We start from the raw sequence: 22,247 nt of genomic DNA on the forward strand, positions 1-22,247 counted from the left end.
TATGAAGCGCACTTACCTATTTTATGTGTTGGTGCTCTTTGTATTATATTACTTACAATGTCTCTTTCTTTTAGGTTTGACCTACAAGAAATTAAGCCGGCTGGAGGACGCATTGGACTGTTTTCTTAAACTTCATGCAATACTGAGAAATAGCGCTCAGGTTCTTTACCAAATAGCCAATTTGTATCCTTCTTTAAAGTCTCAAGGAAGATTTACTGCCTGGCAAAGAAAGACACTGTGATATAGGGGATAGACGTACTATTTACTGCTCACAATATACTGCTTTCAATTTGCGACCAGAATTTTTTTTAATGCAGCCCGTTTTCCTTAAAGGAAAAAAAACTGTTTGAAAATAAAAGTTTCCTTTTTTTAAATGTTTATATGAGAGTTGGATATGGTTCCGTCAACAACAGCCTGCTCCCCAACAAACTTCTTTTTAACATTCGCAAAGGGGAAGGGATCACAATTAGACCCTTTCCCTTTTGTGAATGGGTTACCACCCAAACCTGGGGATGGGGTCAGTAACATTTCAGTGAGTACAACCATTGTTTCGATCCTAAACCATTGATCCATATGGATAAAAATCGCTATTTGAAAGAAACACCTACAACACTTGCGATTCCTAATTCATTTCCAAACCCATTTTAGGAGTAAAAATAAATATTGACTCCTGGGTTTATTACATAGCAAAATGCATTTTTATGGTCACAGTCTCCTATTGCGAGTGTTTGCGACTACAAAAAGTCTTTGTACATTTGGCCCCAAGATTCTTCAGATATTGTAATTATATCAGTGTGTTCATCTAAGTTCTATTAAGGATTGACAAATAAGCATCGTTTTCGCCCCACTGCTTTCTCGGAGTGTGAGAAGCAGAAACACAAAATGGTATTTTGAATACCATTTTATGTTTCTGCTTCTCACACTGCGAGAAAGAAGAAGGGTGTGCCTGGTTTTCAGTCCTGCAGGAGTCCAGGGGAGGAGTGGCTTGCCCATTCTGAGTGCGCTGACTGTTTGGTGGGCCCAAGGGCCGACCAAACCAGTCATATGCACTCTGCATTTTCTTTGTGTAGGCTGCATGTAGCCTACGTAGAGAAAATAGCCTTCCCGTAGACACCTGTGGGGTCGGCGTCCCAGCCAATCACAACACTGCCATTATTGCGTTATTGGCTTAGGGGAGGGGAGGGAGGCTACCTGTGGCTGCTTCTTGTTCAGATGGACAACGCGGGATGGGCCGGCAAACGCAAAGATAAGTTAACGTAAGTTTTTTTTATCAACCCCCCCCCACTTCACACGCAGCCCCCTCCCCGCACGTCCCACCCCCGACCCTCCCTCCCTTCCACCCGCGAGTCATACCGGCTGCGACTGGTGGTAACGACATGTTTGTTTGTCTATTGCTGGCGTTGTCAAGGCACAGCCCGATTCCGGTTCCATATTAAAGGATGTTGCCCGGTAAATTGATATCATGGAGTCGTAGAAAAGGCCAGCATAATTCAGATCATGTGCTGAACTTGCTATAACACCTTGCACTGGATGAAGTGTCACTGATGCTGTCCAACCATTTGTATTAATTTTACAAATAGGAGTTCATTTAAAGTATGGGAAGGAAATGTTATTCTTTTCAGAAATGTATAGAAAGTAATTGAGTGTTCCTATACTGGCCTCTTTATACACCACCTTGGCGTTGCTTGTTCTTTGCAGTCTGAGGGACAGGACATGCAGCAATCAACTCCAGGCAGAATCTCCTTGTTTCTGACTCTCAAATTGGCATAAACATTTCTTTGAGGTATTGGCAGTGGTGAGAAGGTTGTCATTCTCACCACCCCTATCTATTTTTCTGATGCATATCAGAATATTTCTTACTATGCCATGACCAAGATGCACCATGGGTGGCACATTTCTGCCAGCTGTTTTAAAATTGGCCCTGTTCCCTGTTGCAGAAAGGAGGAGGCACAAAATCGGCAAAAGGACCTTTTGTCTTAACACTAAAAGTCCTTGCACCCTTCTTGACTTCCTCCATTACCTGATCCAGGCCATCCAATCACCAAGCATGTGACACTAGTAGTTCTAGTTCAGAATGACCCTTTGGGACACTAGAGTGGGAACCTTTCAGTCACCATTCATCGCTACAATTCTCTGGTCACCTAACCCGCTTTGGAATAACCACCCGTAGGAAGGATGGTTAGAGAGGTTTCTCCAGTAGACCATCAAGACACACCACAGAAAGCCAAACCACTCTGGCACAGCTATACATGTTCAACAGAGTAGTAGGTATACAGTGCACACAACAGTCATCAGTCAGTACATGACTGCATTATGTATTCATGTTTTGTGTTATCAATATTCACTAACTCCAAAGTAATCATCCTTAATTTGAGCAATCCCAGGTATGAAATGTTGGAGGATCCAAATCAAGCAATCGAGTGGCTCATGCAGCTTATCAGTGTGGTACCCACAGATTCCCACGTATTGGCAAAGCTTGGCGAACTTTACGACAGTGAAGGGGATAAATCACAAGCGTTTCAATATTACTATGAGGTAATGAGGACCTTTCTTCTTTTACGGTTCTTTGTCATAAAACTGTGACCACGTTATACACTATTATACACATTACGAGGCACATTAAAAAGGCATGTTGACCACTACATGTATATGTACCTAGGTGTACTATTGGCCTGAAACATGTGTAACTATTTTTCAAAATAATTTGAAAGGTTTGATAAATCACTCTTACAATTATTGCTTGTAAAATTGTACATATACACTCATGATTTTGCTTTGAAATGTTTCCTCTTTGACTGGGGGAGAGGGTGCAGTGGGAAATCAATTTGCATCTTAACTTACATGAAAGTTAAATCAGTAGTATTGTTTGTTTATAACTTATTAGTGATGCTTTATATAGAACAGTGCATTCTTACGGTTCCTTCAATTCTCTTTGGCAGTGTAAAGTAATAAAGTGCAAAAGAATGCCATTAATTACAGTGAAAGACTGATCATCATTGAGAGTTTTTGCTGATCATCTTTGAGAGCTCTGTTGATGGTCGCTTTTTAAATTCCCGCTCCATGGCATGTGGTTTTTGCTCCACCATTCCAAACCCTCTCAATGTATTTTCTTCAATTGGGCACCAAATGCATTGGTTACTTTTATAGAAAATTTGTTTTTCTGATTTCATTTTGCTTCACGAGAAATAAAAGAACTGAGGTGTTCCACTTGATGTATTTAAGTGAATTGTCTTTTCGTACATACTGTCTTTTTTGAGATTATTAATCATGCTGGCCCCCCTGAAGTCTTTTGGAACAGGGGCACAAGAAGAAATGTCCTAAACTTACTCCTCTAAGGAGCCTGGCAAATTACATGATTCCAAAGGTGATCCATTATGCCCAATCTGCCTTGAGCGAGGTCTTCAGGTTTTTTTAATGGTTCATGCATCCTGCCATGGGATTTGCGAAAAATCACTGGCTTGTGGACCCATGGTAGGCTTTTTGTAGGGTCTGAAAACCCACTTTCAGATTCACTAAACCACCAAAAGGGCCAACATAGGTCCTTGAAGCTTGACGTGGGTTCACGATCCCTTGCCCATAAAGCTTGAACTGGCTTCACGTGCCCCAAGCCAGTTTTTATTTTAGATTTCAGTGGCCACACTGAAAGCTGCAAATCCTACAGAAAAATTGGCCTGTTTGTTATTTTGTTTAAAATAGGGAGAGGGGCCACATGGGCCTGTAGTTAGATTATACTAACCGTGGCCCCTTATGTGCTCTGTCACTTTTTTCTTTTCAGGATACAGGGACTGAGTCCCTTGCGTCATTTAATAGCAATTTTTCCAGCCAACCAGACTCCCTTAGAACCACAAACCTATATTTGGGTTTGTGAAACCAGAAGGGATGGCAGGAGAAAAAGCTCCTTAGACCAATCAGGTTTGAGTATTTTTTTTTAATTTTGGGGTTGCAGAAAAAAGAGGTTTGTGGAAGTCCACAAATTAATGGTCCAGATGCTTTTAACATTTATCCTCTGCATGCACAGACTGGAACACATTTGAAATGCTACCTTCTCGCAAACGACAGAATGGATTTACAAACCAAGCAAAAGGGGTTCTTCGAATAAAGCTCTACTTTCATGCCATATTTAGTGCAATTCCATGCAATTATGTTTTCTTTACTGAAGAGCAAAGTATCCCATGGGAGGTATCCTATGGTCCTCAGGGGCATAACAGAGGTCTGTGCAGCCTCCACAGTGCGGGAGTCCCCAAGGGTTTCTTGTTTTAGAGGGGGGCCCCCTTAACCTCTAAGCCATACCATTGCATGCCTTGCAGAAAGCACGCAGTGGCTTGCAATTTGAAATAATTAGACGCTCCGGAAAGTCACTCTGCTTTTCCGAGCAGACTCTTTGAGTCCGTTATGCAGGGGGACCCCTTAATTTTGCCTTACACCACTAATGGTCCTATGGAAGGTATTAAACTGGCTCCAGCCAAACCTTCTAGTCTGAGCTCTTTCATCCGCTCATAAAACATCTGCTGAGTTACAGGCATTCTTCCAATGATGTACCTTGCATGAGCAAGCAACTCATGAAAGTGGCTGCCATATACACATCTTTCTCAGCCTGCGTCTTACAAGCAGTCTCAAAACTCACAACCATTCCAAATATCTTGTCCCTCCACATACTTGTGCACGCAGGCTTATGGAACCTTGGTAGGAAATTGAAGAGTTGGAAGTAGAATCGCTTTTCCCAGATATAGCTGTCTCCTCTGATCACTCAGAGCTTTTCTTTCTCTGAATCTTCCTCTCTAGTTCTGTATCCTTTTTTGTTTTCCTGCATTTTCTCCTCCTTCATTCTCGCCTCTTAGGCCCATTCTTTATGTCTTTCCCTACTCCTTTCCTCTTGTTCCTGGTAAGCTAATGTTGACTTCTCTATTTCAACCGCTGGTTTTCCCTTTTTTTCCTCTCCCTTGGTGTTTATGAGAGCCGACTGCAAGTTACGTGCCTCAACTAGATTTCGCTGTTGTTTAAAGTTGGAACTGGCTTAGCAGGAGCTCAAACAGCTCGCTAGCAGTGGGGATCATGGGGTAAGCAGGGGCTACTGGGCTTCGCTGTGGTGGTGGGGACATTTGCCTCTTATGTCTAGGGTCCATCCTACAATGGCTCTGTAAACTGGGCCAATTGCAACCCCTTCAGCACTTGACTCTCAGTGATATTTTTGGCAAGCAATTACAGGTTTCTCTGGGAGGCAACGCGGGGCTGATACGAGCTGAGAACTCAACAATCACCCAATAGTGCAATAACCTATTGTCCAACTCAGTGCTTGTATTTTGTAAGAAGAAAGTAATACACATTAAACAAAATGCTACACACTATAAAATGCAGGTGTTTTTCACAGGGGCTGGATACTCCTGTTGTTAGATTTCATGTTATCCTTCCACTTAACTTAAGGGCTAATATGGCAGGTCTCAGGGGCAGTTCTCCCCCTCCCTACCTGTAGACCACAGTAGTGCCCGCCATGCATGTCATGTACTTCCCCTTCTCCTGTGAAAAAGAGATGCACTTGCTGCAAGAGAGGCAACACTTGTTTTGAGGTCTGGAACATGATAGCTGTGGAGGCTACCTCAAGCTGTTGACAGGCTCCCGCATTGCAGATGTCCGGTATCTGGAGTGAGTCAGGCAGGGGGGCAGAAGTTTGCAGCTTTTGATCATCATCAACATCATGATCCCTGATGCACGGCGGCTAGATCTGCCCCAGGCCATACTTCTGGGGTCACAGCAGATCATCTGCTGAAGGACACTACCACAGAGTGAGAAAAAATTGATGCCTACGGTATAGTTTTTTTAGAATCAATCCTGGGACCGGTACCATTAATTACCTTTCCCTGACACACTTAGTTGTCTTTAGAATTCAATCAAAACTCATTTTGTTAAAGAAAACAAACTCTATTCCTATATATGTATTTCCATATGGTTCATAAATTGGAAAAAATTGATTTAGAAAAGAAATTTCTTGAAAATTTATTTATATATTTGTTGTATCTTTTCTTATTTTATCTTATTTAGGAAACACTTATATATACAAACATATATATATACAATATTTATACAAAATAGGGACAAATACAGAAATTCTAAATCAAGAGGACATAGAAAACAGTTACACATAAATCATGAACCTTATTTTCTGGTTCAAAAAGCCCACTAGTATTTCAAGTCAGGGATGTTAATCCAACCATTATCTCCAAACATTCCCTGTACTCGGGTCACCAACTATAAGTATATAGGAGTTTTTTAAGGATCAATTATTTCTCCCTCCATTGGTATCAAACTCCTTTTTTATACTTTATATCAAATTTCATTTCTCTTATGTTGATGCCGTACCCATGCAGTCGACGCGTTTCAGCCTCTTGAATTCCAGGCTTCTTCAGGACTTTAGGGCAATTTAAAACATATAATTCCTCTTTTCCTTCATTTAGGTTGGAATCCGCAATTAAATCCAAGGATTCTTTCTGCAATTTAAGTACCACTTAATACATGTCAACCGTGTTCTTTCCGGGAGACTCAAACCATTTCTGTCAGCTATCACTTATCCAATTCGTAGTGCGGACGACAGGATTTCTCCTTCCTTTCACAGGACTCGCAACTCGCCACAGCTTTGGCCACATGTCAGGGTCACAGTGGCGTCATCCGCTTCGAGTACACTTCAGGAAAATGTAATGGCTTTGGCCACACTTCTAGGTTAGAGCAGCGCCACCCACTTATGGCACGCTTGAGGACAGTGGCAAGGTTTTGACCAGACATCGGTGTTACAGCTGCATCATCCTCTTTGGGCACTCTTCAGGACAGTGATGCAGCTTCTGCCTTTGCAGGAAGGAGAGACAATGCTCTGATCTGCGAGCATTCCGATTGCTCTCCCTGGAGTCTTTCTGGGTGGACGGACTCATGCGTGGAAGTCAGCTGCTCTGCTTGTTCTGGGGGTCAGCACCTCCTGCATGGTTAGCAAACTCTTCTCTTCAGGCAAGTTACCTCCAGGTGCTTAAGGCTGGTACTCAGCTGTTCCTTCCACATCAGACACTATGTGATGTCCTCTCACCACTGGGATGTTGGCGATCAGGCAGACACCAGCTCTGATTGCACAGCAGTGTTCTGGATGCTTTTGGAGCACCTCCTTCCTTTGTCTAAGGGAACTTGGAACTCTGTCAACAAGTGGGGCGTGATTGATTGAACTCCCACTTCCAACAGAAGACGGGGCATATGTATTCTGTCTCTGCTTTTCGAACCAGCTCGAATAAGTTCCCCTTTTGTGTGTCATCTCAGGCTGTTTCTAGACTCCTCTTCGTGTAGAGTGATGCTCCTCACAGAAGGAACATCTTCAGGTTGGGACACCCACAACAGAGTTACAATATTGTATGAGCATCTGCACCACGCTATCAGTCACACCTACCCGCAGAAAGAGAGACAAATGTCTGTCCTCCTCTCAAGGACCCTTAACACACTGAAAAAGGAGACTACAAACCACCCAGGACTTCCACCAACTTCCAATTGGATGTGCTCACAAAGCATATAGGCAACTCCTTGCAGCAAAAGGACCCAATTGAATTTCTGAAGAGAGTCATATCACCCCATTCTTCACTGTGATATCTAGGTCTCCTCCAGCTTCCGAAATGTCAGCAATACACTTCCACTATCTGGGGAAAAAAATCAGCTCCATTTTGTACACATATACATGCCAGGGGCTTCCAAAATGGAACCCACCATCCTCCAGAACTGTAGTTCACTCATGCACATTATGTATGCACCATGCAGGCCACACACCTATACTCATGCAAACATACATACTATAGTAGCACTAGGGTACAGATTAGCGTTTAACAGAGGAACTTTACATGATTGGGCCAGTAGGCCTCCACTCCTGTGATGCAGATAAAAAACGACTGATTTCTAAAACATGGTATGTTACCACCATGCTAGTCCACTGTTAAACAAATAAGGGTGTGCTTTGTGTGCCCTCCAGTTACAGGGTCTTATCCCTGTCAAAGAACAGGCCTGGGCCTTGACACACATTCTAAATTAGCATGTGTCTGGGGCCAAAGTAAAAAACTGGGATACCAGATATTCTCAGTTGACCACTCACAGCACAGGAACACAGCTTTACACCATGTGGAAACATACCCATCCTAACAAGCATCCCACTGCATTGCATTTAGGCTTATATCTGGCGACAGAATTTGAACCAGAAAAATACAGGCAATTTTACATAAATCCTTGAAAGTGTCAGTTGTGAAAATCTTCTTTAATTGTTACTTTCTACTAGAGATATTTCAAAAAAATTAACTGTTTGAGAAACATCTGATGGACACTTCTAGCCGTAGATAACCTTAGAATATTCTCTAGGCATCAGACTGGATCCGGAACGTTTTGACGAGCAGTAACCCTGTGCGCCCGTAGCCGGTGGTGTTTGGCTCCGCATGGAGTCATTGTCCACGCCAAAAATGATGTGCATGGTGCCTATGTAGGTGTCACGCCAGTGCGCTGACGTTGGTTCATTTCTTTCAATGCCAGTCAGTGCAGATCTGGAGAGAGCTACCCTCAGTCACTATCCGACTGACCTTCCACCAAAGAGGTACGTTTCAAAACATGCGGTTGGTGACGGAGCCACGCTTGGTTTGCTTTTGGTGTCTGGAGTGTGATCACAATGTTAAGACGTGCGAAGATTGCCGCCGCCATGCATCCAAAGGCGCAGAGGAATCGGTTACTCAAGCTCCTCGCTGCCCGATGCCGAATGAATCTGTTACAATCCAGCTCTCGGTTGCAAAGAAGTTCCTGAGATAGTTTGTGGAGCTGCTGCTGGCGATTGTCGTCCCATTCAAAGTCATCAGAAAGATCGAATAAGTCCCATAAGAAAAAGAAGAAGTCAAAGAGGTGTTTGACTTCGCCGCGCAGGTCTTTGAATGAGATGCGGGGGCGTCGGCACTCGAGGTCTAGCTCTGTTGTGGAGTCTGCGTCTGGGCCGCCTGCAAACCTCCCTCAATTTCCGGGAGCCGGAGCGACCCCTGCCCAGCTAAAGGAATTTTCTGAGGCCATGGGGGCCCCTACTGAATTTCTGCCCCCAGGTTCCAGTGACGGATCCAGAGTGGCACCGTCGAGCGACCTAGACCCTCCCCGACACCCGTTCCAGTGCCAACCCCAATAGCTGCTGCCTCCCCCATCATTATCATTCCCAACAAGGAGCAGGACGGGCACTGTCCGAAGGCGGTTCCGACGCTGACCAGGGGCAGACCACCCATGTCGCAGTAGGTGCCTTACTCTTATGACCGGCCTGGATTGGTTGATGAATGGCGGCGTCTGAGGATCCTTATGATTACCAGCCCTTAGAAGACCCTGAGGACACTTGGTATGAGGATCTGGTGGATGCCAATGGACTCGACACCTCACCACACACTGACCTGGTCTTTTCCGTTACCATGGCTATGGAGGAGGTTGGCTTGTTCGCTATGGTGTTGAGTAGGGCAGCTAAGGTCTTGGACCATCAATTGCCCTCAGTTGTGATCAAGACAAATGTCTTGACGGAGGTGTTTCAACCAGAAGTCACCAAATCTGAACCACTTCTCCCTTTCAATGAAGCCCTCATCGACATGCTGCTTGGGGCCAGGTCCAAGCCTTGCACAGGGGCTCCTGTGCACAGGACAGTTTCCCGCCATAATCGCCCTGACCCAGGTGAACCCAATTTCCTCACCCAGCACCCCACCACAGAGAGCTTGGTGGACCAAGCTCTCAACTCCATAGTCAACCCTGGTCACCGTATAGGGAGTCCAAGAGACTGGATACCTTCAGGAAGAGGATGTTCTCTTCTGCCAGCGTAGCACTGCGGTCGGTGAACAACGCAGGCCTCTTGGGCTGATACTCCCATTTGATCTGTTCAAGTTCAAGTTCAAAGATTTGTATAGCGCACTACTCACCCAGAGGGTCTCAAGGCGCTTGGGGGCGGGGGGGGGGGTAATTTACTTATCGAATATCCAAGTTTTTAGTTGCTTTCTGAAGGAGAGGTGGTTCTGTATTCAATTTAAGCAGGCAGCAGTTCTGTAAAGCGCTAAGCAATTGAGCGCAGCCCAACGATACCACAGGAAATCCGGGAGCGTGGGGAGCGACCGCTTCTGAAAGCGTCAGGACGGTCACTGACTCAGTTGCGCATGTGCTGCCTAGGGTCTAGGAGGAGGCCCAAGCCTTACTCTCTCAAGCAATTGCTGACGGGATAAATGCTGCCAAGTTTGCCATATGATGTGGGCAAAACACGTCTGACTCACTGGGCAGAGCAATATCATCATCGTGGCCCTTAGGTGCCACGCCTGGATGAGGACCACTGGTTTTTTGGGGGATGTCCAGGCCTTGCTCATGGACATGCCCTTTGATGGCTCCCATTTGTTTGGAGAGAAGGCGTACTCTGCGCTGGATCGCTTTAAGGACAGCAGGGCTACGGGCAAGTCCTTGGGCCTTTCCATGGCCCCATGCCAACCCCAGTCTGCCTTCCTCTCCTTTCGTGGCCACACAAGGGGCTTTCAACCATGTCTCAACCCTCCCAGCCACCACGACCAGCAGGTTGGCCAACCTTTTTGTTGCGAAGGACGCGGCTCCCATAGACCACTTGGACAGGTAGCCAGAGGTCGGCCAGTCCACCACCCCCCCTGCAGCCACAGCCACAGCCTCCAAGCCCCTTTTGTTTGCCCTATAACCATCATGGGCATCCATTGGGGAGACAGGATCCACCATTACCTGCACCACTGGAGGTCAATAACATCCGACCATTGTGTTTTGCGGATCGTCCAAAGGCGCTACTACCTCCCCCTTATGACCACCCCTCCACACATGCCACTAATTTTCGACAGGCTGATGGAGGACCAACTCTCCTTTCTCTGTCAGGAAGTGTTGGCTCTCTTGGCCAATGGAGCCATAGAGAAGGTGCCAACATCAGAGGTAGGTCCTGGTTGCTGTTCGCACTAGTTTCTGGTGCACAAGAAGGACAGAAGTCTCCATCCTATATTAAATGGATGTCAACATTGGACTTACAGGACGCATCTTTTCACATCCCCATCCTGCCTGTCCACAGACGTTACCTTCGGTTCACGGTGGGCCAAGAGGACTTCAGTTTGCAATGCTCCTCTTTGGCCTTACCAGCGCCCCTCAGATGTTCACCAAGGTGATGGCGGTGGTTGCAGCTCATCTGCGGAGGTCATGAGTTCCAGTCTTCCCCATCTCGAAGACAGGTTGTTGAAGGCGGGCTCAACACAGGGAGTCGTCTCCCACCTCCAGACTACAGCAAACCTCCTGCACTCGCTGAGGTTCACTGTCAACGTGCTGAGGTCACACCTGACTCCCCCTCAGGTGCTCCGTTTCATTTGAGATGTTTTGGATACATTGCATTTTCGTGCCTAACCTCCCGACCAGCGAGTCAAGGATATTCAGGCTATGATATAGACGTTTCAGCCTTTATCCTGGATTTCGGTAAGACTGACTCTTAGCTACTGGGCCTCATGGCGTCCTGCATCCTGCTTGTGACTCATGCCTGTTGGCATATGCCTGCTCTGCAGTAAGACCGTAAGTTTCAGTGGGCACAGCATCAGGGGAATCTCTCTGACATGGTCCTGATCTCAGAGGTAATTGCAAAAGACCTGCAGTGGTGGCTTGGGTCAGTGGTAGACCCCTCTCCCTTCCCCAAGCAGAGCTGACTGTAGTGACAGATGCTTACTCCTGAGACGGGGCAGCCGTCTGGGAGGTGTGGAAAGCAGAGGCCTCTGATATCCGGTGGAATCCGGGTTCCACATCAACCGGTTGAAGCTTCTGGAGATTTGTTTGGCATTGAAAGCTTTTCTTCCTTCAATCAGCGAAAGGCTGGTACAGGTGTTTTCGGACAACTCCATGTCCTCCAATTAGGCTGCCTCTTCGAGAGAATCTTCTCTTTCCTCTACAGAAACAGGGTTCTTCACTCAAGCCTGAAAACGCTTCACCTTCATGCGTGAAGATTGAATGGCAGCAGTTGACAGCTTTCGACCTTCCTCCCAAAGTCTGCAATTTTATTTTGGCAGCCAAGTTTCCCTCCACCAAGACAGTATACTTCTGTTGTTGGAGTAATTTTGTGGCATGGTGTACAGATAAACACGTCGATCCCCAGTCTACACCTCTTTTCTTCTGGCCCTTCTTTCCTTGGCTAGTAGGGCTATGCTTAGGGCATATTAAAAGGTTTATCTGTTTGCCATTTCGGCATTTCTGGAGTTGCCAGACCAGCCATCCATTTTGAAATCCCCTATTGTAAATAGGTTCCTGAAAGGTCTACAGCATATGTTCCCAACAGCGCCTTTTAGTATTCCCCAGTGGGACCTAAATCTGGTTCTTACGTTCCTGATGTGGGCTCCCTTTGGGCGACTCCTCAACTGCCCACTGAGACTTCTCACCATCAAAACGGCCTTCCGAGTGGTAATCACAGGAGCAGCTGGTCCATTGGGGCTGAGGCGCCACGCCCCTCCACCTTTTGCCCTTCGTGAACAGTGTCTGTCAGGCTGAACAAAGGTCAGCCTGACAGACACTGTCCACTTTCAGGTCAGGCAGCCAGGAGTCAGACATGAGCATTTAGCGCAGGCTCCTGGCTGCCTGGGCTGAACTTTGCTGGGCTGAGGAAGTCACAGCTCCTGTGGGTGTGACCTCCGCTGCTCAGCAAAGATCCCTGAGGCCCTCTCCTCAGTGACAAGGGGTAGCTTCACTGATTGCCTCGAACCTGGGTGCTTCAGTTTTAAGCCCTGAAGTGCTCACGGTCGAGTGGCAATCAGTGACACTTCGTCACAGAGTGGGCTGGGGTCAGCAGTCTCACTGACCCCATCCCACTTTGTGATGACTTTGGGACTGCCGCCTTCCCTCATTGGCTGACCTTAGGTCAGCCAATGAGGGAAGGCAGCAGTCCCAAGCCTCCGGGAACCTCCGAGGCAGATCTGGCTGCAGGTAAGTTTTTGTTTTTGTTTTTCTTTTAAACTGTTTGGTGCGTCCATGTATGTATGAATGTTTGGTGTAGAGTGTGTCGTGAGTGGATTTGTTTGTGTGCATGTATGTATGCATTTTTGGTGAAGAGTGTTGTGAATGGATGTGTGTGTGTGTGTGTGTGTGTGGGTGTGTGTGTGTGTGTGTGTGAATACATTGCTTTGAGTGTTATGAGTGTATGTGCGTGAGAGTGTGTCCCATCCGCGCCCCCCCCTCCAAAACTTACCGGCCGCCACTGGGTAATGACATCTGCCAGAAGGGACAGTGAGTTACAGGCACTGTCAGTAAATTCTCCATAGCTTAACTCCTACCCAGATAAAGTGGTCCTCCAGACTCGAGCACCCTTAATACCAAAGGTGATAACTCTTTTTCAGGTAGGCCAGTCCATTACTTCGCCTACCTTTTATGCTCCACCTCATCCCTCTAAAGAAGAGGAGAGACTCCACCCACTGGGCCCAAAGATGACGCAGTTGTTCTACCTTGATCGTACCTGTGAGTTCTGGGTGGTCAATCAACTCTTCATGGGGTTCTGTGAATGGATTATAGTGTAAAGGGTTAACCCTTTTAAGAGCTCTAGCTCCGCACACCCGTGGCCAATGTTCCTCGTGGCTCTGCCCTTCTGGCATGGAAAGTGGCGAAAAGAAACTGAGGTCAGTGCGGCGGGTTTACGTCTATATTGGCAGTGCACATGTAATTTCCAGCGCGGCAAATGACGCCACACAAAGCCAATCCAACACCAACTACCGGGCTGCAGGGATACTGCTCGTCACAAGTTTCTGGATCCAGTCTGATGCCTGGGGAACTAAGGAACCTGCAGCTAGATAGGGTCTCTTCCTGATGAGGAGTTACTGAACGTAAGTACCGTAACTTGTTCACTTTTACCATTGAGGCCTCATTATGAGTGCCCTGGAGGGCCATATTTATCTCTATCAGAAAAATCCGGCACTGCAGGGGTCTTAATTTATTGAGTGAGATAAATACCACAAGGATGGGGGATAATATGCTAAGTTGTGTGCTTAACGCCCCAAAACCCACATTTGCAGGTAATTACAGGCCATTCCCTCTGCAAATTACACAGGCTTGACCTGTTGACAATTAACGGGGGCTGTGCACTTTATAACATCCAGTGACAAACTCTGCATAATTTATCATACAAATAGTATACTATAATACTAATAACATTAAAGGGTTTACACAGGGGCCGGAATTTTACTGCCCCTTTGTTATGAGGGCCTAAGTAAATTGATCCTTTTTTTCATAAACAATACCTGACGGATATAAGGTTTGATTTGAAGCATTGCAAGTAACCATCCAACTATGGTTTCTATAAAACAAAGTTGGCATTTAGGGATTAGTCCTTAGTAGGTACACAGTACTTTCATTCAGGTTGTGTGTGTGTGTGTGTGTGTGTGTAGGCGCGCGACATAAAGTTTTTGACTCATTTAAGCATGTTTGCGGCTCGAATCGAAATGTTGTTTATTGCTAAAATTGTTTCTCTCTTCCTTTCATACTTCAGTCGTATCGCTATTTCCCCTCGAACATTGAGGTCATTGAGTGGCTGGGAGCCTATTACATCGACACGCAGTTCTGTGAAAAAGCCATCAAGTACTTTGAAAGAGCAGCACTTATCCTGTGAGTAGAAGTTCGCCTCTTTACTCGGAGCCTTGCATGTCAAGTTATGATTCTGAGCGAGAAGCTGAGAGAAATGGGACTTCTCACTGAGCTGCTTGATATTTTTAATTAAAGACCTTTTCTGCTTCAGCTATTTTTTAAAATGTATGTGTGAGGTGCCTGCCCTTTAACTGAATAAAAGATTTAGGCCCTAACGTCAGTGCCTTTGAGTAATCTCGGGTATTGAGTATATATGGTGTTTATGTGACTATCCCTCTTCTGACATTGATGGAAGGGGGCGGGGTCCGTAATGGGGCGGGGCCTAGTAACTGTTGAATGTAATGGCCCATTCTCTACTCTGTGAACATGGTGTGAATGGATTCGTACTTATATAGAAATGTACTTTGTTTAAACTGTTATATTTATGCCCTTTATATGTTCTACTTCAGTCACTGACTAGCGCTGTTTAACAATGGACAGTTGATTTTTCTTTTGCCTGTTTTAAGGATACGTTTATAACATATTATATTACCCCCTGAAACACAAACGTATTTACCCGCCATTTTAATACAAGTTTCCCTTTTCTAACCTGTAGTACTAAACCAGAGAATTCATTTTCTAATAGTTGAAATGTTCAGCTGTTCTTACAACACATATGTAACATACGTGGCCAGTTAGCACCGACAGTTACCAGCATATCTTTCGTAAATCGTAAGACTAATGGACAACTCCAAGACGGAGACCGCCATTATACTCGCTGCTTGTATGTTTTTAACCACAAAACAACAAGCACAGTGAGGACTTATGGGTAGCTTTAATGAACATTATTGTTTTTCTTTATTTGCAATGTCAGTTTTGCATATAATGTAAGTATAAATGAAGACAATCTAAAATATTACAATTTGCACAATCATTGTACTTTCTTCAGAAGGTGAGCAGTTCCTACAGTATTATGAAAAAAGCATAGTGGTCAAACCGATACTTAAAACAACTGACCTGGCCCCAGTACTGCAGCAAACATCTAGACAGATCCAGCCTCTCCTTCTTTTCCCAAAATGCATTGAGCGGTCATAAAACATTTAGACGACTCCAAGTCGTAGTTGGTTGAACAGAAACTATGATTACTGTCTTTAACCCCTTCGACTTTCATGACGAGCTGAGCTCGTCATGAGTTACGCCTCTCGTACACTCATGACGAGCTCAGCTCGTCATGTAACGCGGGTTTTTAAAAACCGCTGCGTACAGCGGGAAAACCGCTAGCGCGCATGCGGTTAAGAGGGAGAAAGTAGCGAAAGCTGTAGAACGGCAACTTCACTCCTGTTAGAATTGGGGTTTCTGGTTGGCTAAGGTGTACACTCAGGATAGACCGAACCCACCACTCCATTCAGGGTACGCTAGATACACACCTGACATAACCTGTGCTCACCCTCTGGTAGCTTGGAACAGAGCAGGCATGCTTATCAAAAGAGACAACTGTATAAAGTATTTGTGCAATCCACACAGTAACAAAAAGACTCCACACAGGTTTGTAAAAATAGCTTAGTATATTATCAACAAAGCAAGACCAAAATGACAAAAATCTGATGTACACGTTTGAAGTTAAAAGCATTTAAAGTATACAGGTAAATACAGTGCTTTGGCAACACTCACGATCAACAGTTCAAAACATGGAAGGCTCCAAGTCCCTGCAGACTTCTATCGTGGCCAAAACAGTATTTGAAGCTAGTGCCTCGATGAAGGTACACCACAGGTCCCTCAGAACCAGCGTGGGTTAAGGATCTCCACTGAAGGCGAGCACGTGACTCGACTTTCAAGGACTTTTTGGGTCCATTGGCTCACACACAGTACCTGGGGGGAAAGGTGGCCGTTTCCAGGGGTTGACTCTGTCAACAGTCTCCCGTGACGGTGGTCGTGATGCGGTGTCCTGGGCAACCACATAATACCCTTGTGTGTCAGCCTGGGTTTCTTGTACAATAAACGCCACTGCATTGTTGTCACTGGTGATCCTAACTGTAGTATTCTGAAGCACATAGACCAGTGTATGGAGTGTAATACATGTAGGCAGGGGAGCTAGTCCCTTCTGATGACAATAGGATCTTTTGACACTTTTCTAAACTGAATTGAACTGAGTAAGAACCTTAGGAGGTTTTACTCAATAAAACAGACTTTACAGTGACAAACTTAACTTCTGAGATACTTAAAGCTCCTAGTTTCAATCCAAAATGGCTGGCAGCTGTTTGGTCCTGCAATTAAAATTGTTAAGAATTGTCTTAGCTCAATTGATAGTGAAGTCTAACTAGTTCCTGAATGTCTTGTATTATATAACAGTCTATGGTGTTAAGAAATATCCAACTTTAGGCCTATTTCTTTGCTTCCCACCTACTCACAAATTCTTGAAAAGCATGTTAACCAGCAACTAACTCAATTTGTTGAATCTATGAACTTTTTACATTCCTCTCAGTCCGGCTTTAGAGCTGGCTATTCCACCGAGACAACTTTGCTTGGAGTATCAGAAATGATACGGCAGCTACTCGATTCTAGGGACACCGTGGCTCTCATACTGCTCGACCTGAGCACGGTGACCCATACTGTGTTATTTGATTCTTTGCAATCTATTGGCATTATTGACTCTGCACTTGGCTGGCTTTCATCTTTCTTAGTCAAAAGGACTTTTCAAGTTTTTTCAGCCAGAGCCACTTCTAAAACCCATTCCTCTTCTTATGGGGTACCCCAGGGCTCCATCTTAAGTCCTCTTCTGTTCAACCTATATGTTAAACCTCTGGCAACAATAGCAGAGGAGGCGGGGCTGTGCCTTTTCTCTTATGCTGATGATACCCAGATCATTTTTTCCCTTTCAACAGAAAAGATGTCTGGATCCTCTGTTCTTCAGACTGGTCTGAGGAACATTGCATCTTGGATGCAAGCCAATCTTCTTAAATTAAATGGCGAAAAAACGGAGGTCCTCATTCTGGGTAAAAATAAAGATCTTTGGGGTCCCCAGCATTGGCTGTGTGAAATGGGTGATCTTCCGCAACCCTCTGAGTATGTTCGCAATCAGGGAGTTGTTATTGACGACAAACTCTCCATGAAGCAACAGGCAGTAAAGGTGTCAGCCACCTGTTTCACCATCTTAACCCCTTTCATGCTCATGACGAGCTCAGCTCGTCATGCAGTACACTGCTTGTGTGCTCATGACGAGCTCAGCTCGTCATGAACAATGGGATTCATCGATGATTAGCACAGAGGATGAATCTCTGTAGCATTGATGGTGTTAATGGTTGAAAATAATTATTTGGATGCTTCCGGTTTCCACTCAGAAAACCGTAGTCCAGGCACTTGTGACATCTAGAATGTACTATGGAAACATCCTTTATTTGGGGTCAAATAAGGATGTTACACGGAAACTACAGGTGGTACAGAACCCTGCTGCCAGGCTGCTCTGCCAGCTCTCAAAAACCTCAGCCACTTCCAGTGCCTTGCGCAGTCTTCATTGGCTTAAAGTTGAAAGCTGTGTAAAGTTTAAGGCCATGAGTTATATGCATAAAATCAAAGCTCTGCTCCTAAATATTTGCAAACTTTAGTTCACTCTTACCAGCCCTCTCGTTCACTTCGTTCAGCCACGCAGGGAACATTTTCAGTGCCCAGAACGAAATTGAAAAGAATGGGAGGTCGTTCATTTGCCTGCCTTGGTGCATCAATATGGAATTCTCTTCCCACTGCAATTTGTAATGAAACTTCATATATGAATTTTCGTAAACTTTTAAAAACCTGGTTATTTAACCAATAATTTATCTTACTGCATCTTTCTTTTCCTCTACCTCTGTCCTCTGTCAGGTCTAGCGCTGGGAAACCCTTGTTGGGTAGCTGTGCGCTGTATAAAATTAATTTAACATAACAAGTATATTCCCTTTTATTCTGTTCTTGACATTTCTAGATCTCAGTGGCTACCCAACAGGCCTCCCAGCACTACAAGTCTCGGAATCATCAGCCTTTAGGTGAATAGTGCAGTCTTCAACTGTTTTCTAAAGCTTAATCATCGTTTTTCATTCTTAAAACTAAACAGTGGCGGCCAGTGAACTTTGAAACTGGTTGGGCTTAAATTGGTGACCTGATCTAAAGTAGCTGAGCCTAACGAAAAAGCCTAATTTACCACCGGGCTTTCTGTTGATGTTCTTTTCAAGAAAGTTTTGAAACAGTGAGCCAGATTGTATTCATTACAATACAGTTTGCATAAACATTTGATGAGATCATTGTCCCTAGGGCTTTACGTTTCTCCAGCTTTTTATTACTGGGGGATTTTAATATACATTTTGACTACCCGTCCGGGGCTGATACGACTGAACTATCGGACTCCCTGAAAATGGCACAACTCACTCAATGGACTAACTCCCCCACGCATATTGCGGGGCATATCCTCAATCTGGTATGCTCTAACTTTCCGTTGTCCAGCATCCATCTTCTCCAAATGCCCTGGTCCGATCATTTATTGATCCAGTTCTCCTGGTTCATTGCAAAACCCATGATTTCTATAAAATCCCCTCAAAGCAGACCCTCTCAGAGGATTGACGCTTCTATCTTCGGCAGGGTTCTGTCTAACTCCCGGCCTTCTGCCAATGTGACATTGGAGGGAGCCATAATGAACTTTACTAACTGGATTGCCCAGGCTGTGGAGTTTGTTACCCCTCCCCTCCCCGATAATCGTGTTAGAAATACACCGTCTCAACTGTGGTACTCTAGCAACCTTAGAGCATTAAAATACTCCTGCAAAAAATTAGAACGTTGTTGGAGGTCAAATTACTGCCCATTGGCGACAGCTGCCCAGAGGGAGTATTATGGAGCCATTAGGGAGGCCAAGAGCCTTTTCTACGCTGAGCGTATTGCTGGCTCCAGAAACAACTCAAATGAAATATTTTCCATCGTACAGAGTTTCCTTAATCCTAGTGCAGAGCGGATGGATCTGCCCGTCTCGGCAGAATGGTGTGAGCAATTGTCAGATTTTTTTATCAACAAAATCCAAGCTATACAGGATTCTTTAGGGTCATACTGTATTGGCCAGGACGCCGCCCACACCCCAAGTCTACCTGTTCCCCCCCTGCCCGCTCCCTCACTAACGGCTTTTCTGCCGATTACCCTGAAGCACTCTTTATCTATTCTCTCATCCCTCAAATCCGGATCTCCCTCAGATCCGTGTTTTGCTCGGCTGCTTGCTGAGGTAGTCAATCCAGAGGTCAATAGTATCTTAAATCTATCACTCCAGACTGGCATAGTTCCTAAGGTCTGGAAGGAGGCTAAACTTATACCACTTCTGAAAAAGTCTTCCTCTGATCCTAATATACCTGCAAGCTATCGCCCTATTTCTCTTCTTCCGGCGATGGCCAAGATATGTGAGAAAGCAGTTTTTAGGCAGCTATCCACTTTTGTTGAGTCATCAGGTGCTCTTCATCCTGCTCAATCTGGCTTCAGAGCCTCCTATAGCACCGAGACCGCTCTTGTGGAAATATCAGAAGCCATAAGGGAGTGTTTGGATGGGGGCGGCAGAGGGGCCCTGATTTTATTGGACCTCTCTGCCGCCTTCGACACGGTCCCCAACCAACTACTCCTTTCTAGGCTCTCTCACATTGGCGTGTCTGGTCAGGCCTGGAAGTGGCTCGAATCCTTCCTGGCTGACCGCTCTCAGCAGGTTTGGAGGCCTCCTTTTTCTTCCAATCCCCCCCGGATAGTGGCTACTGGAGTCCCGCAGGGCTCGACTTTGAGTCCTCTGCTTTTTAATGTTTATGTTACCCCTCTGATCTTTCTTGCAGAGGAGCTGGGTGCAAAAGTCATCGCTTATGCGGATGACACTCAGCTCCTCTTTACCTTGAAGGAAGATGAAATATCTTCTTCAGCAGCCCAGCGCTGCCTTGCAGCGGTCTTTGGTTGGCTGGCCCGGGCACAACTAAAGTGCAACGAGGGTAAGTCGGAGGTTCTCCTCTACGGCCCTTTTCCTCCGTTCTTTAAGGAGATTCTGTGGCCCCCAGAGTACCCCCAGCCTTTGTCATCCGGCGTTCCTGTTAAAAACCTGGGGATCTGGTTTGAGGAGGACCTTAGATTTACCACTCAAATAAAGCGACTGGCTGGGGTATGCTTTGGTATCTTTAAATCTCTCAGGAAATGTTTTCCTCTGCTACCCCGATCTGCCAGGGAAATGGTCACTCGGGCACTTATTCTGTCCCGTATTGACTACGCCAAAGGCTTGTACGTTGGACTCCCGGGTTACCAGTCAAAGAAACTGCAAGTAATTCAGAATGCAGCGGCCAGGGTTCTGTTGCAAATCCCTGGGCGCGCTAGTATGATGCAGCATCTGCGAGACCTGCACTGGCTGCCTGTTGTCCATCGGATTCAGTTTAAGGCCCTTACGTTGGCCCACAGAGCCTTGCATGGTCTCGGCCCGGCTTACCTCCAGAGGCGCTTTTCCTTCTACACGCCTCGCAGAAACCTCCGCTCTACTTCTCTGCGACTGATCACCGTCCCCCGCTTTCGCAGGGTTTGGCTAGGGGGTAGCTCTCTATCTGTTAAGGCTGCGGAGGCCTGGAATTCTCTCCCCCTGGAGCTGCGTAGCATCCAAGACACCACTTTATTTAAGAAACAGCTGAAGACCTTCCTTTTTAATCAACCCTCCTAAATTTACTGCTCGTTGTTATGTGGAGAAGTGTGGCTCACTGGTTAGAAGAGGCAGACCTGGAAGCAGAGGTCAGCCCGGGACCAGGGTTCAATTCCCAGCTCGGCGGGGTCTTGAGTCCTAAAATGTCCATGGACTCGACAATTCTCGCTCCGGTGCCTACTCGATTCACGGGTTCACACTCTGCGACTCTGGGTAATAGCTTGCTTAATCTCCACAACGGCCCCTCGTGGTGGGATGCCTGGCTTTCACCTTGCGGATACCCTGCCGGGGTTATCTCACAGGGGAATACCAGGACGGGTTCCCTAAGCAAGCGCTTAGAAACCACTTGGTGATTTGCCCTATATAAATTCCTGTACATTTACATTTATGGTTCACCTCCGCGCCGGGACACTCTTGAGTATCCGTGCGCGATATAAATGTTTAATAATATAACATAACATAACAATGAAGCCATAGGTTTTACAGACAGCCCTTAAGGGCACTCATCACAATAATAACTGGCGGACTTCTATCAGTGCTTGTAAATAGAAATTAAGTGCCAGTGTCCAAACATTTCTAAGAAGGTCACTCTAAACTTGCACACGCAATTGCTGCTAGGCCTGGCAGACTTATAAACAGCGATCAGTCTGTGAGACTGGCCATGGCCCAACAACTACGCTGTGAGCTGATTTACAGCAGTGTTGTTTCAGTGCAGGACTCCCCTTTCCCACCTGCCCTCCTCCCCACCCCTTGGATCCAGTGCCTCGTCTGTTAGTGAGAGGGAGTGGGGGTTTGCACTTCGTAGCCCATGAGCTCAGATCATCTCCTTTCACAGAGATGAAATGAAATAATACTTTGTTTATAGCAAGCAACTCAGGACGGACTCCGGTATAATAAATCAGAGCAAGTAACTCGCGCAGTACACTACAGACTCTGGTTTAACAAAGGCCCCTCCCTACTCCCCTCCTCTGCGACCGGGTTATCCCATGACTCTTCATCT

General features: G+C 45.8%; 1 protein-coding gene across 2 annotated transcripts in view; it reads left to right on the plus strand.

The window, feature by feature from the left end:
- IFT88 (intraflagellar transport 88) overlaps nucleotides 1–22,247 on the plus strand; it is a 473,307-nt gene that overhangs the window by 268,147 nt on the left and 182,913 nt on the right. For both annotated transcript variants that reach the window (XM_078657075.1, XM_078657076.1), the window contains exons 18-20: nucleotides 75–183; nucleotides 2,385–2,535; nucleotides 14,513–14,628. In XM_078657075.1, the coding sequence (XP_078513201.1) occupies nucleotides 75–183; nucleotides 2,385–2,535; nucleotides 14,513–14,628 (376 nt within the window). The remainder of the gene's footprint in view (nucleotides 1–74; nucleotides 184–2,384; nucleotides 2,536–14,512; nucleotides 14,629–22,247) is intronic.

The sequence above is a fragment of the Lissotriton helveticus genome, chromosome 8, assembly GCF_964261635.1.
Source record: "Lissotriton helveticus chromosome 8, aLisHel1.1, whole genome shotgun sequence".
NCBI classification, from domain to species: domain Eukaryota; kingdom Metazoa; phylum Chordata; class Amphibia; order Caudata; family Salamandridae; genus Lissotriton; species Lissotriton helveticus.